The sequence below is a fragment of the Hypanus sabinus genome, chromosome 4, assembly GCF_030144855.1.
Source record: "Hypanus sabinus isolate sHypSab1 chromosome 4, sHypSab1.hap1, whole genome shotgun sequence".
In the NCBI taxonomy this organism is placed as follows: Eukaryota; Metazoa; Chordata; class Chondrichthyes; order Myliobatiformes; family Dasyatidae; genus Hypanus; species Hypanus sabinus.
Genome location: NC_082709.1, coordinates 3,266,355 through 3,279,014, shown reverse-complemented (window position 1 = coordinate 3,279,014; position 12,660 = coordinate 3,266,355). Strand labels below are relative to the sequence as shown.

Below are 12,660 nucleotides of genomic sequence, written 5' to 3'. Positions count from 1 at the left end.
GGGGAGAGGAGGAGTGGCATTACTAGTCAAGGAAAATATCACAGCTGCGCGTAGACAGGACAGCCCAGAGGGCTTGTCTACAGAGGCCATATGGGTGGAGCTGAGGAACGGTAAAGGTGTGATCACACTAATAGGGTTGTATTATAGACCTCCCAATAGTCAGAAGGGATTGGAGGAGCAAATCTGTAGAGAGAGAGCAAACCAATGTAAGAAACAGAAAGCTCTAATAGTAGAGGATTTGAACTTTCCACATATTGACTGGGACTCCCACACTATGAAAGGGCTAGATGGCTTGGAGTTTGTCAAATGTGTTCAGGAAAGTTTTCTAAATCAATATATAGAGGTACCTATGAGAGAGGGTGCAATACTTGATCTATTAGGGAACCAGACAGGTCAGGTGACAGAAGTATGTGTAGGCAAACATTTTGGGTCCAGTGACCATAATGTCATTAGTTTCGAGTTAATTACGGATAAGGATGGGTCTGGTCCTCGAGTTGAGGTTCTAAATTGGCGAAAGGCCAATTTTGTGGAAATGAGAAAGGATCTAGGAAGAGTGGATTGGAATAAGTTCTCTGGCAAGGACGTGTTTAGTAAGTGGAAGGCCTTGAAAGGCAAAATTTTGAGAGTGTAGAGTTTGCATGTTCCTGCCAGGATTAAAGACAAAGTTAACAGGCATAGGGAACCTTGGTTTTCAAAGGATATTGTCGATCTGGTTAAGAAAAAGAGAGGGGTGTATAGCAGGTATAGGCAACGAGGAACAAGTGAGGTACTTGAAGAGTATAGAAAATGTAAGAAAATACTAAAGGAAATCAGGAAGGCAAAAAGAGGACATGGGGTTGCTTTGACAGATGATGTGTGAAGGTAAACCCAAAGAGTTTCTACAAGTATATTAAGAGTAAAACGATAGTAAGGGGCAAAACTGGCCCTCTTGAAGATCAGAGTGATTGTCTACGTAAGGAGCCTCACGAGATGGAGGAGATCTTAAACAGTTATTTTGCATCAGTATTTACTGAGGAAACTGGCATAGCGTATATGGAAGGAAAGGAAATGAGCAGTAGTGTCATGGAACGTACAGAAATTAAAGAGGATGAGGTGCTTGCTGCCTTACAGCAAATAAAGGTACATAAATTCCCCAGGCCTGATATGATCTATCCTCAGACCTTGAGAGAGACTAATGTAGAAATTGCAGGGGCCCTGGCAGAAATATTTAAAATGTCCTTAGCCACAGATGCGGTCCCGGAGGATTGGAGGGTAGCTCATGTTGTTCCATTGTTTAAAAAAGGCTCCGAAAGTAAACCAGATAATTACAGGTCGGTGAGCCTGACATCAGTAGTAGGTAAGTTATTGGAAGGTGTTCTGAGAGTTTGGATATACAGGTATTTGGACAGCCAGGGGCTGATTAAGGATAGTCAGCATGGCTTTGTGCGTGGTAGATTGTGTTTAACGAATCCTGTAGAGTTTTTCGAGGAGGTTACCAAGAAAGTAGATGAAGGAATGGTGTGGATGTTGTCTACATGGACTTTAGTAAGGATCCCACGTGGGAGGTTAGTTCAGAAGGTTCAGACACTAGGTATCCATGGAGAGGTTGTAAACTGGATTTGAAAGTGGCTGTGTGGGAGAAGACAGAGGGTGGTAGTGGATGATTGCTTCTCAGACTGGAGGCCTGTGACTAGTGGTGTGCCTCAGGGATCTGTGCTGGGACCATTGTTGTTTGTTGTCTATATCAATGATCTAGATGATAATGATGAATTGGATCAGCAAGTTTGATGATGACACCAAGACTGGAGGCATTGTGGTCAGCGAGGAAGGCTTTCAAAGCTTACAGAGGGATAGGGACCAACTGAAAAAATGGGCCAGAAAATGGCAGGTGGAATTAAATGCAGACAAGTGTGAGGTATTGCATTTTGGAAGGACAAATCAAGGTAGGACATACACAGTAAATGGTAGGGCACTGAGGAGTGTGGAGGAAAAAAGGGATCTGGGAGTTCAGATACATAATTCCCTGAAAGTGGTGTCATAGGTAGACAGGGTTGTAAAGAAGGCTTTTGGCATCCTGGCATTCAAAAATCAAAGTACTGAGTATAGGAGTTGGGATGTTATGGTGAGGTTGTACAAGACATTGGTGAGGACAAATTTGGAGTATTGTGTGCAGTTCTGGTCAACTAACTATAGGAAGGATATCAGTAAGATTGAGAGAGTGCAGAGAAGATTTACTAGAATGTTTCCGGGTTTTCAGGAGTTGAGTTACAGGGAAAGATAAAACAGCTTAGGACTTTATTCCTTGGAGCATAGAAGAATAAGGGGAGATTTGATAAAGGTTTACAAAATTGAGGGGTATAGACAGAGTAAATGCCAGTAGGTTTCTATTTAGATTAGGAGAGATAAATACGAAAGAACATGGTTTTAGGGTGAAAGCAGACAGGTTTAGGGGGAACTTCTTCACTCAGAGAGTGGTGGGAATATGGAATGAGCTGCCATCGGACATGGTAAATGCAAGCTCACTCTTAAGTTTTATGGCTGATTTCAGGAGCGAAGGCAGTTTTTACTACACGGGGCAAAAGAGTGGCAAGACAATGCAGGCGTGTGACGTCAACAGGTAGAGCACAAAATGTTTAAAAAAAGATCGCCATATCCAGCAGGCAGTGGAGTGAGAGGCAGCTGAGTGATAGGGCTTTGGCTCAACGGGCTTAGGCCATAATGAGACAAGGTTTACCTGTGTTCTTTGCGGAAAGGAGGTAGTATGTGTGTGAGGCCTGTTTTCTGTGCTCAGTGTCAGATGTGTGAAGAACTGGAGTCTCCCAGCCTCCCAGACAGCCATGTCTGCACCCGGTGTATCGAGCTGCAGCTCCTAAGGGAACAAGTTAGGGAACTGGAGATGCAGCTCAATGAGCTTTGCCTGGTCAAGGAGAGCGAGGAGTTGATAGAGAGGAGTTACAAGCAGGTGGTCACACCAGGGCCATGGGAGACAGACAAGTAGGTCACAGTTGGGGGGGGGGGGCAGCAGGGTAGGGGAAGAGTCAGGTACTAGAGAGTACTCCAGTGGCTGTACCCTTGACAATATGACAATAAGTACTCCCGTTTGAGTACTGTTAGGGGGGACAGCATACCTGGGGGAAGCAACAATGGCCATGCCTCTGGCACAGAGTCCGACACTGTGGCTCAGAAGGGAAGAGGAAGTCAGCAGTGATAGGGGACTCTATAGTTAGGGGGTCAGACAGGCGATTCTGTGGACGCAGGAAAGAAACTCGGATGGTAGTTTGCCTCCCAGGGGCCAGGGTCTGGGATGTTTCGGATCGCATCCAAGATATCCTGCAGTGGGAGGGAGAACAGCCAGAGGTCGTGGTACAAATTGGTACCAATGAAAATAGGTAGGAAAAGGGAAGAGGTCCTGAAAAAAGACTACAGGAATTTAGGAAGGAAGTTGAGAAGCAGGACCGCAAAGGTAGTAATCTCAGGAATACTGACTATGCCACGCGACAATGAGTATAGGAATAGAATGAGGTGGAGGATAAATGCGTGGCTGAGGGATTGGAGCTGGGGGCAGGGATTCAGATTTCTGGATCATTGGGACCTCTTTTGGGGCAGGTACAAAAAAGGACAGGTTGCACTTGAATCCCAGGGGGACCAATATCCTGGCGGGGAGGTTTGCTAAGGCTATTGGGGAGAGTTTAAACTAGAATTTTTGGGGGGTGGGAGCCAAACTGAAGAGACTGGGAAAGAGGCAGCTGGTTCACAAATAGAGAAAGCTAGGAGACCATGTGTGAGGGAGGATAGGCTGGTGATGGAGAAGGGACGTGCTCAGACAGACGGTTTGAGCTGTGTCTATTTTAACACGAGTGTTGTGAACAAAGTGGATTAGCTTAGAGCATGGATTAGTACTTGGAGATATGATGGATGGCTTAGGGACAGGAATGGTTACTTCAAATGGGGGGTTTTAGATGTTTCAGAAAGGACAGGGAGGGAGGCAAAAGAGGTGGGGACGTGGCACTGTTGATCAGAGATGGTGTCACAGCTGCAGAAAAGGTGGATGCCATGGAGATATTGTCTACGGAGTCTCTGTGGGTGGAGCTTAAGAACAGGGACGGGTCAATAACTTTACTGAGTGTTTTTTTATAGGCTGCCCAATAGTAACAGGGATATCGAGGAGCAGTTAGGGAAACAGACCCTGGAAAAGTATAATAATAACAGAGTTGTCATGATGGGAAATTTTAATTTCCCAAATATCGATTGGCATCTCCCTAGAATAAGGGGTTTAGATGGGGTGGAGTTCGTAAGGTGTGTTCAGGAAGGTTTCTTGACACAATATGTAGATAAGCCTACAAGAGGAGAGGCTGTACTTGATTTGGTGTTGGGAAATGAAACTGGTCAGGTGCCAAATCTCTCACTGGGAGAGCATTTTGGAGGTAGTGATCAGAATTCTATCTCCTTTACAATAGCATTGGAGAGAGAGAGAGAGAGAGAGAGAGGAACAGACAAGTTAGAAAAGCATTTAATTGGAGTAAGGGGAATTATGAGGCTGTCAGGTAGGAAATTGGAAGCTTAAATTGGAAACAGATGTTCTCAGGGAAAAGTACGGAAGAAATGTGGCAAATGTTCATGGGATATTTGTGGATTTCTGCATAGGTACGTTCCAATGAGACGGGGAAGTGATGGTAGGATACAGGAACAATGGTGTACAGAGGCTGTAATAAATCTAATCAAGAAGAAAAGTTTAAGAAAAGTTCAGAGAACTAGGTAATGTTAGAGATCTAGAAGATTATAAGGCTAACAGGAAGGAGCTTAGGAAGGAAATTAGGAGAGCTAGAAGGGGTATGAGAAGGCCTTGGTGGGCAGGATTAAGGAAAACCCCAAGGCTTTCTACAAGTAAGTGAAGAGCAAGAGGATAAGGCGTGAAACAATAGGAACTATCAAGTGTGACAGTGGGAAAGTGCGAATGAAACCAGAGAAAATAGCAGAGGTACTTATTTAATACTTCAGTATTCACTATGGAAAAGGATCTTGGTGATAGTGGTGATGACGCAGCAGACTGAAAAGCTTGAGCATGTGGATATTAAGAAAGAGAATGTGCTGGAGCTTTTGGAAAGCATCAAGTTAGGTAAGTCACCAGGACCGTATGAGATGTACCCCAGGCTACTGTGGGAGGGGAAGGAGAAGATTGCTTCACCTCTGGCAATGATCTTTGCTTCATCAGTGGGGATTGGAGAGGTTCTGGAGGATTGGAGTGTGGCAAATGTTATTCCTTTGTTCAAGAAAGGGATTAGAGATAGCCCAGGAAATTATAGACCAGCGAGTCTTGCCTCTGGTTGGTAAGTTGATGGAGAAGATCCTGAGAGGCAGGATTTATGAACATTTGGAGAGGTATAAAATGATTAGGAATAATCAACATGGCTTTGTAAAGGGCAGGTTGTGCCTCACAAGCCTAATTGAATTTTTTGAGGATGTGACTAAACACACTGATGAAGGAAGAACAGTAGATGTAGTGTATATGGATTTCAGGAAAGCATTTGATAAGGTACCCCCATGCAAGGCTTATTGAGAAAGTAAGGAGGCATGGGATCCAACCCTATTGCTTTGTAGATCCAGAACTGGCTTGCCCACAGAGGGCAAAGAGCGGTTGTAGAGGGGTTATATTCTGCATGGAGGTTGGTCACCAGTGGTGTGCCTCAGGGATCTGTCTGGACTCTAATCCTCCGGAACACCAGCATTTTGTGTGTCTCGCTTGAATTTCCAGCATTGGCAGAGTTCCTCATGTTTGTGTTGCTTAATAATGGATGCTGCCTGTCTGAGATACCACTCTTGAAGATGTCTTTGTACTTTGTAGGCTAGTACCCAAGATGGAGTTGACTAAATTTACCACCCTCTGCAGCTTCTTTCGGTCCTGTGCCGTAGCCCACACCCCCCCCCCCCCCCACCCCATACCAGATGGTGATGCAGCCTGTCAGAATGCTTTCCACGGTACATCTGTAGAAGTTTTTGAGTGTAGTTGTTGACATACCAAATCTCTTCAAGCTAAAGAATTATAGCTGCTGTCTTCCCTCCTTTATAACTGCACTGATATGTTGGGACCAGGTTAGATCCTCAGAGATCTTGACTCCCAGGCGTTTGAAACTGCTCACTCTCTCCACTTCTGATCCCTCTGTGAGGATTGGTATGTGTTCTTTCATCTTACCCTTCCTGAAGTCCACAGTCAGCTCTTTCATCTTACTGATGTTGAGTGCCAAGTCGTTGCTCTGGCACCATTCCACCAGTTGACATATCTCACAACTGTACGCCCTCTCATCACCACCTGAGATTCCACCAACAATGGTTGTATCTTCAGAAAATTTATAGATAAACTTGAGCTATGCCTAGCCACAGAGTCATGAGTATTTACAGAGTAGAACAGTGGGCTGAGCACACACCTCTGAAGTGCACCAGTGTTGATCACCAGCAAGAAGGCTATGTTATCACCAATCTGCACAGACTGTGATCTTCAGGTTAGGATCCAATTGCAGAGCGGGGTACAGAGGCCCAGGTTCTGCAACTTCTCAATCAGGATTGTGGGAATGATGGTATTAAATGCTGAGCTATAGTCGATGAACAACATCCTGACGTAGGTGTTTGTGTTGTCCAGGTGGTCTGAAGCTGTGTGGAGAGCCATTGAGATTGCGTCTGCCGTTGACCTATTATGACGATAGGCAAATTGCAATGGGTCTAGGTCCTTGCGGAGGCAGGAATTCAGTCTAGTTATGACCAATCTCTCAAAGCATATCATCACTGTCGATGTGAGTGCTACTGGGCAAAAGTCATTAAGGCAGCTCACATTATTCTTCTTGGGCACTGGTATAATTGTTGCCTTTTTGAAGCAAATGGGAACTTCCGTCTGTTACAGTGAGAGGTTGAAAATGATCTTGAATACTCGTCAGTTGGTTGGCACTGATTTTCAGAGCCTTACCAGGTACTCCATCGGGACTTCCCGCCTTGCGAGGGTTCACTCTCTTTAATATTGGTCTCTGGGACAGAGATCACAGGGTCATCAGGTGCAGCAGGGATCTTCACAGCTTCACAGTGTTCTCCCTTTCAAACAGGCATAGAAGGCACTGTTCATCTGGTATGAAGCATCGCTGCCATTCATACTGTTGGGTTTCGCTTTGTAGGAAGTAATGTCTTGCAGTCCCTGCCAGAGTTGTCATGAATCCGATGTCGCCTCCAAGCTCATTCAAAATTGTCTGCTTCTTAAATTATACCTGGGGTTCTGGTTCAGGCCTGGTTCACTAGACTTGAATGTCATAGGTCCAGCCTTCAGCAGACGACTTACCTCCTGGTTCAAAGACGGCTTTTGGTTTGGGAACGTACAGTAAGTCTTTGTAGGCACACACTCCTCCACACAGGTTTATTAATGACGTCAGTAACAACTGCAGAATATTCATCCAAGTTTGAAGATAAATCCCTGAATAGTCCAGTCCCCCGATTCAAAACAGTCTCGTAGGTGCTCCTGTGCTTCCCTTGTCCAAACCTTCTTGGTCCTCACTGCTGATGCTGCAATCTTCAGTCTCTGCCTATACTTGGGGAGTAAAAGTACAGTCAGGTGATCAGACTTCCCGAAGAAAGGGCGTGGAATAGCACAGTAGGCATTTTTGATGGTGATGTAGCAATGGTCTAGTGTGTTGTTTCCTCTAGTCTTGAAAGTGATATGTTAATGGTAATTGCTTAGTGAGTTTTTTCAGACTGGCCTGGTTAAAATCCCCCAAAATGGTGAAGGCGTTAAGGTGCACTGTTTTGTGCATGTTGATCCCATTATTCATATCATCTAAAGCCTGATTGACATTGGCTTGAGGTGGAATGTATACTGTTATCAAAATGACCCCAGAGAACTCCTGTGGTAGGTAAAAAGGACAGCATTTAACTGCTAGATATTCCAGGTCTGGTGAGCAGAATTGGGGCAGCACTGATATATTTGTGCACCAAGAAGAGTTGATCATGAGGCAAACTCCTCCACCTCTGCTTTTGAGAGACTCTATAGATCTATTCTTCCAGTATGGAAGCAGCGATTTATTCATTGAGATCCAGCGTGGAATAGCCCCTTCCAGACCTTCAACACTGCCCATCATTCTCCGAATTTAACGCTAACCTAATCAGGGGCATTTTATAATGATCAATTAACCTAACAACCAGTACACCTTTGGCCCGTCAGAGGAAACTGGAACACCAGGAGCAAACCCACGTGTTCACGGTAAGAATGTACAAACTCCTTACAAGCAGCAGCAGTTACTGGAAAGCGTTGCCTAGCCACTATGCTGCCGTACTACTCTGGGGCTCTTCTATTTCAGAAACAATCAACAGATTCTCTAGCACAATCTCGGCAAGTGTATGCTTATTCTGCTGAGCATGATGTAGGTTCCAACAGCAGAGATATCAGCAAGATTGGGTCTTCCACATTTAGACATACACGCAGCCAAGTCTCAATGTTATGGCATTTATATAGCTAATTTTACATATACTAAAATATGTACATGCAGCCGTTTAAAAGAAATCTTTGTGAAAAACAAGTCAACTTATAACTTAGTTGTATAAATTAAACTTGGATAAAGAATTGCAATCTTTTATTAATTCTAATTTTTATTTTTAATTTCCAGATGGAATTTTCTTGGTTATTATTCGCAGGATCCATTCCAGTGTTTCTCTCTTTTTTCATTGCAACACTTTTATGCCATTATAATAACTGGGATCCAGTAATGGTTGGCCTTAGGCGGATATTTGCATTTATATGCAGGAAACATTGGATGCAGAGGTATCATCTGCTTTGATGATTATGTGTACAGCTGGTACCAATTTAAAATTTGATCTCGCTTCGAGCAATGTTGAGCCAGAAGTGTCAGGTTGTGCAGTTGAAACACCTTTTCTGTTCATACATTTTTTATACCATTAATGATTTAAAAATTGAATAAGCTTTTAGTGAACATGATTAAAGACAAAGCATTTACAAGAATTTGAGGACCACTTAAATAACTTGAAATTTATATTATCCCTAGAGGACAGCAAGAAGGTTGGAAAGATGTTTTTACTCTTATACCTTTAGAATTTGACATGCTGTGCTATACAAATTGGTGAGGCTGACTGTGTTACATGTTCAGTAGAGGAAGTTATGATACAATGGAAATGATGGGACACTGTAATAATTCATAAGAGGGCCAGTGAAATTAACTGCATGGACTTTTTGAAAACTTGTGGGTCAACTCTGATTACTTGCTTTTCAAACGCAGTCAAACACAAATCTAGACAGTAATTAACAATCGGTTGCATTTGATTGTGATAACTTGAGCTCATTTTTTTAGGGCACTTGAAGTAAGTTGGTAAGTAAATTCTGTCAAGTGATGGTATGGTCAAAAGTAGTCCAGGCAGGGAGATGACAACTACATAGGGGGCAGCAGAAGGCTCAGCCACTCTAATACCAGCCCACATTAAATGGAGGCCAACCCACAAAATGCTAGTGGAACACAGTGGAGCACATCACTCCTTGCCTGCTCTCCATCTCCCTCTGGTGCTCCCCTCCCCCTTCCTTTCTCCCTCAGCCTCCTGTCCCATGATCCTCTCTCTCTCCAGCTGTGTATCCCTTTTGCCAATCACCTTTCCAGCTCTTAGCTTTATCCCTCCCCCTCCTGTCTTCTCACATCATTTAGGATTTCCCCTTCCCCCTCCCACTTTTATATCTCTTACTATCTTTTCTTTCAGTTAGTCTTGACAAAGGGTCTGGGCCGGAAACATATTATTAAATGAAATAATTAAATTTCTTGAATCATCTTTGTTAATGAATATTCATCATTAACCTTAACACCAGGCAGGGAAAGCTGCATTTTGCAGATGCTGGGGACATTCAGCAGGCCAGACAGCAACTGCGAAAAGAGATGCGAGAATTAATTCATGTATTAGACCAGGGATTACCTGCCTGACCTGCTGTTTCCAGAATTCATTTTAATTAAAACCATACAAATATTTACAATGGTATTTAATACTTGATATGTCATTGAAGTTAAAGCTTGGGTTTATTTTCTCTGTGTATAACTGAACCAAACATTTGCATCTCAACACTTTTGTTGTAACGTACAAGGAAATTTTTTCAGTAATATTTTTAACAAACATGATTGAATCATTTCTCAGGCTTTGTGTCAGGAGATAAGTAATAATTGCGATTTCTTTTTCAGAACTCCAGAAGATAATGAACAGTGTGAGAGTTTGATTCCTATGCATGGTGTTTCTCAAGAGGAAGGAACTAATTGTTGTTCCTGAGGTATAGCTATAAAATTTACTGTCTGAATTTACTATTTGTAAGATTTGTAATTAGATCAATTTATTAGAATTAAAAATCAGTATTGTATAACCGTGAAGGATGTGCAGGGTAAATTAGTCTCATCCACCTTTGACTTGGAAATCAGAGTTTAAAAAATCTTAATAGAGCGATGGAACAAAACAGCATAGAAACAGGCCATTGGCCCAGTGGGTCCATGGTAACCACAGCACCCTCCTAGCTAATCGGATTTGGCCCATAACTCGACCTTCCTCTCCATGTACCTACCCAAATGCCTCATAAATGCTTGAATTATCCTCACATCAACCACTTCTTCTGGCAGCTCATTCCAGGTCCTCGCTACCCTCTCTGTAAAGAGGTTACCTCTCAGGTGCCTTTCAAATCTCTCCTCTCTTTATTATCAGTTGCTGCATGTGTAGGGCGTTATGGAATTGTTGCCCGCTGTCCACTCCTCAAACTGACCCAGGATCACTTTGCTCTAGGTGTTGCTGAAGAGTACCTCGCCATTTGTCACGGTCATCTGCTGTACTCTCCCAGCACTCTGTGTTGATTTTTAAGGCCCCCATGTTGTGCTTGCAGAGTTCCCCGAAGCGCAGCCGGGGTCCACCAATGCTCCTCTTGCCTGTTGCTCGGCTCTCTCGTGGGTCTGGGAGAACCCGAAACGCGCTACAAAGGCCCAGACTACCATGTACAATGCTTGTGTTATCTACACCCTCCTGTATTGTAGCGAGACTTGGACCATCTACTCCAAAAATTCTCGACATCACCTGAAGAGACAAAGTCCCAAACTCTGAGGTCCTATGCTGCAGTGGCTGGGTCATGTCTGTCATGTGAGGGATGGTGGAATGCGGGGGTGTCCTCTGCAGAAGTACAGCCCTACCAGTGACCTATAATGGCAGCAAAATGAGTCTTCTCCTAAACATGATGCCTTAACAATGAAGGCCAGCATGCTAAGTGCCTTCTTCACCACCCTGTCTAGTGTGTGGCCACTTTCAGTGAACTGTGCATTGTAATCCTGGTCCCTCTGTTACACCCAGTGCTCTGCCATTCACTGTTTATGTCCTACCCCTGGGTTGACAATCCAGAACGTGTGTCCTTACACTTACCCACTGTAAGTTGAAATCCATTTGCCATTCCTCAACCTTTCTCCCTAACTGGCCAAGAATCGACCTTCATCCAACATCCAATGCTTCCAATCATTGAGCCAATTCTGAATTCATCCTACTAGCTGTCCCTGGATCCCATGACACATAATCTTCCAAATTAGCCTGCCCTGTTGGACTTTGTCAAAAGCATTACTAAAATCTATATAGACAACATCCACTGCTTGATTTTCATCTATCCTCTTCATTACCTCTTCAAGTAATTCCAAAAGATTGGGCTCCTACACACAAACCGTGCTGACTATTCCCCTCAAGGGACTGGTATCATATCCATACTTATCAAAAGCACCCCCTTCCCTCTTGTCTGTTCCTTGCCACACCCAAGTATTAAGCAGCCATTCCTGCCTTTCTCCAAGCCATGTTTCTGTTATGACCACAATATTCCAGTCCCTAGAGGTAACCCACACCATCAGTTCATGCACCCTACCTATTAAGTTACATACTTTGAAATAGATGAAATTTGAAGCTGTGTTTCTTTCTGCCCTTATGCTATAAACATGGCTCGTCTGATTGCCTGGCTCATACACTGCTTTCTGCCGGTCTTTTCACTGACTTCGCTCTCGATATTGGTCTCCCCCTGGCTTAATTGTGACCTGTCCCTCTTGTACAGTTCACCTCTACCCAGAAGAAATCATAATGATCCAAACACCTGAATCCCTGCCGCCTGCACCACCAGCTCTTCAGCCACACATTCACCTAGCCCTGGGGCTCCCAACCTTTTTTTGCCATGGACCCTTACTGTTAACTGTGAATTCCCTTATCTTTCTAACCGTGGAATCAGTCAGTGGCTCATCTCCCGATATTCCCAAAACCATGTCAGGAATGTAATGGAATACTTCTTAACAGCAATTAAGCTAAAACGTCCAGGGCAAAGCAACCCCATCTATCTCCCTAAACATTGAATCCTAACTAACATGAACTTAAAAGTTAAAAGTAAATTTATTATGAAAGAAAATACATGTCATCACGAACAACCTTGAGATTCATTTTCTTGCAGGCATACTCAATCAATTCATAATAAAATGATAACCATCAGTGAAAGACTGCACCAAATTGGGCATTCAACCAAAGTATGAAAGACAACAAATTGGGTAAATAGAAAAAGAGTAATAATAAATATGGAATATTGAGAATATGAGATGAAGAGTCCTTGAAAGTGAGTCCACAGGTTGTGGGAATCTTTTAATAAGTGAAGTTGAGTGAAGAACTGTT

General features: G+C 43.5%; 1 protein-coding gene across 3 annotated transcripts in view; it reads left to right on the top strand.

The window, feature by feature from the left end:
- LOC132392448 (solute carrier family 35 member F5-like) overlaps positions 1-12,660 on the top strand; it is a 193,414-nt gene that overhangs the window by 171,825 nt on the left and 8,929 nt on the right. For 2 of the 3 annotated variants that reach the window (XM_059966304.1, XM_059966305.1), the window contains exons 13-14: positions 8,616-8,770; positions 10,182-10,267. In XM_059966304.1, the coding sequence (XP_059822287.1) occupies positions 8,616-8,770; positions 10,182-10,266 (240 nt within the window). In that variant the 3' untranslated portion in view covers position 10,267. Of the gene's footprint in view, positions 1-8,615; positions 8,771-10,181; positions 10,268-12,660 lie in introns of those variants that run through there. The other variant, XR_009511541.1, reaches the window with a different exon arrangement.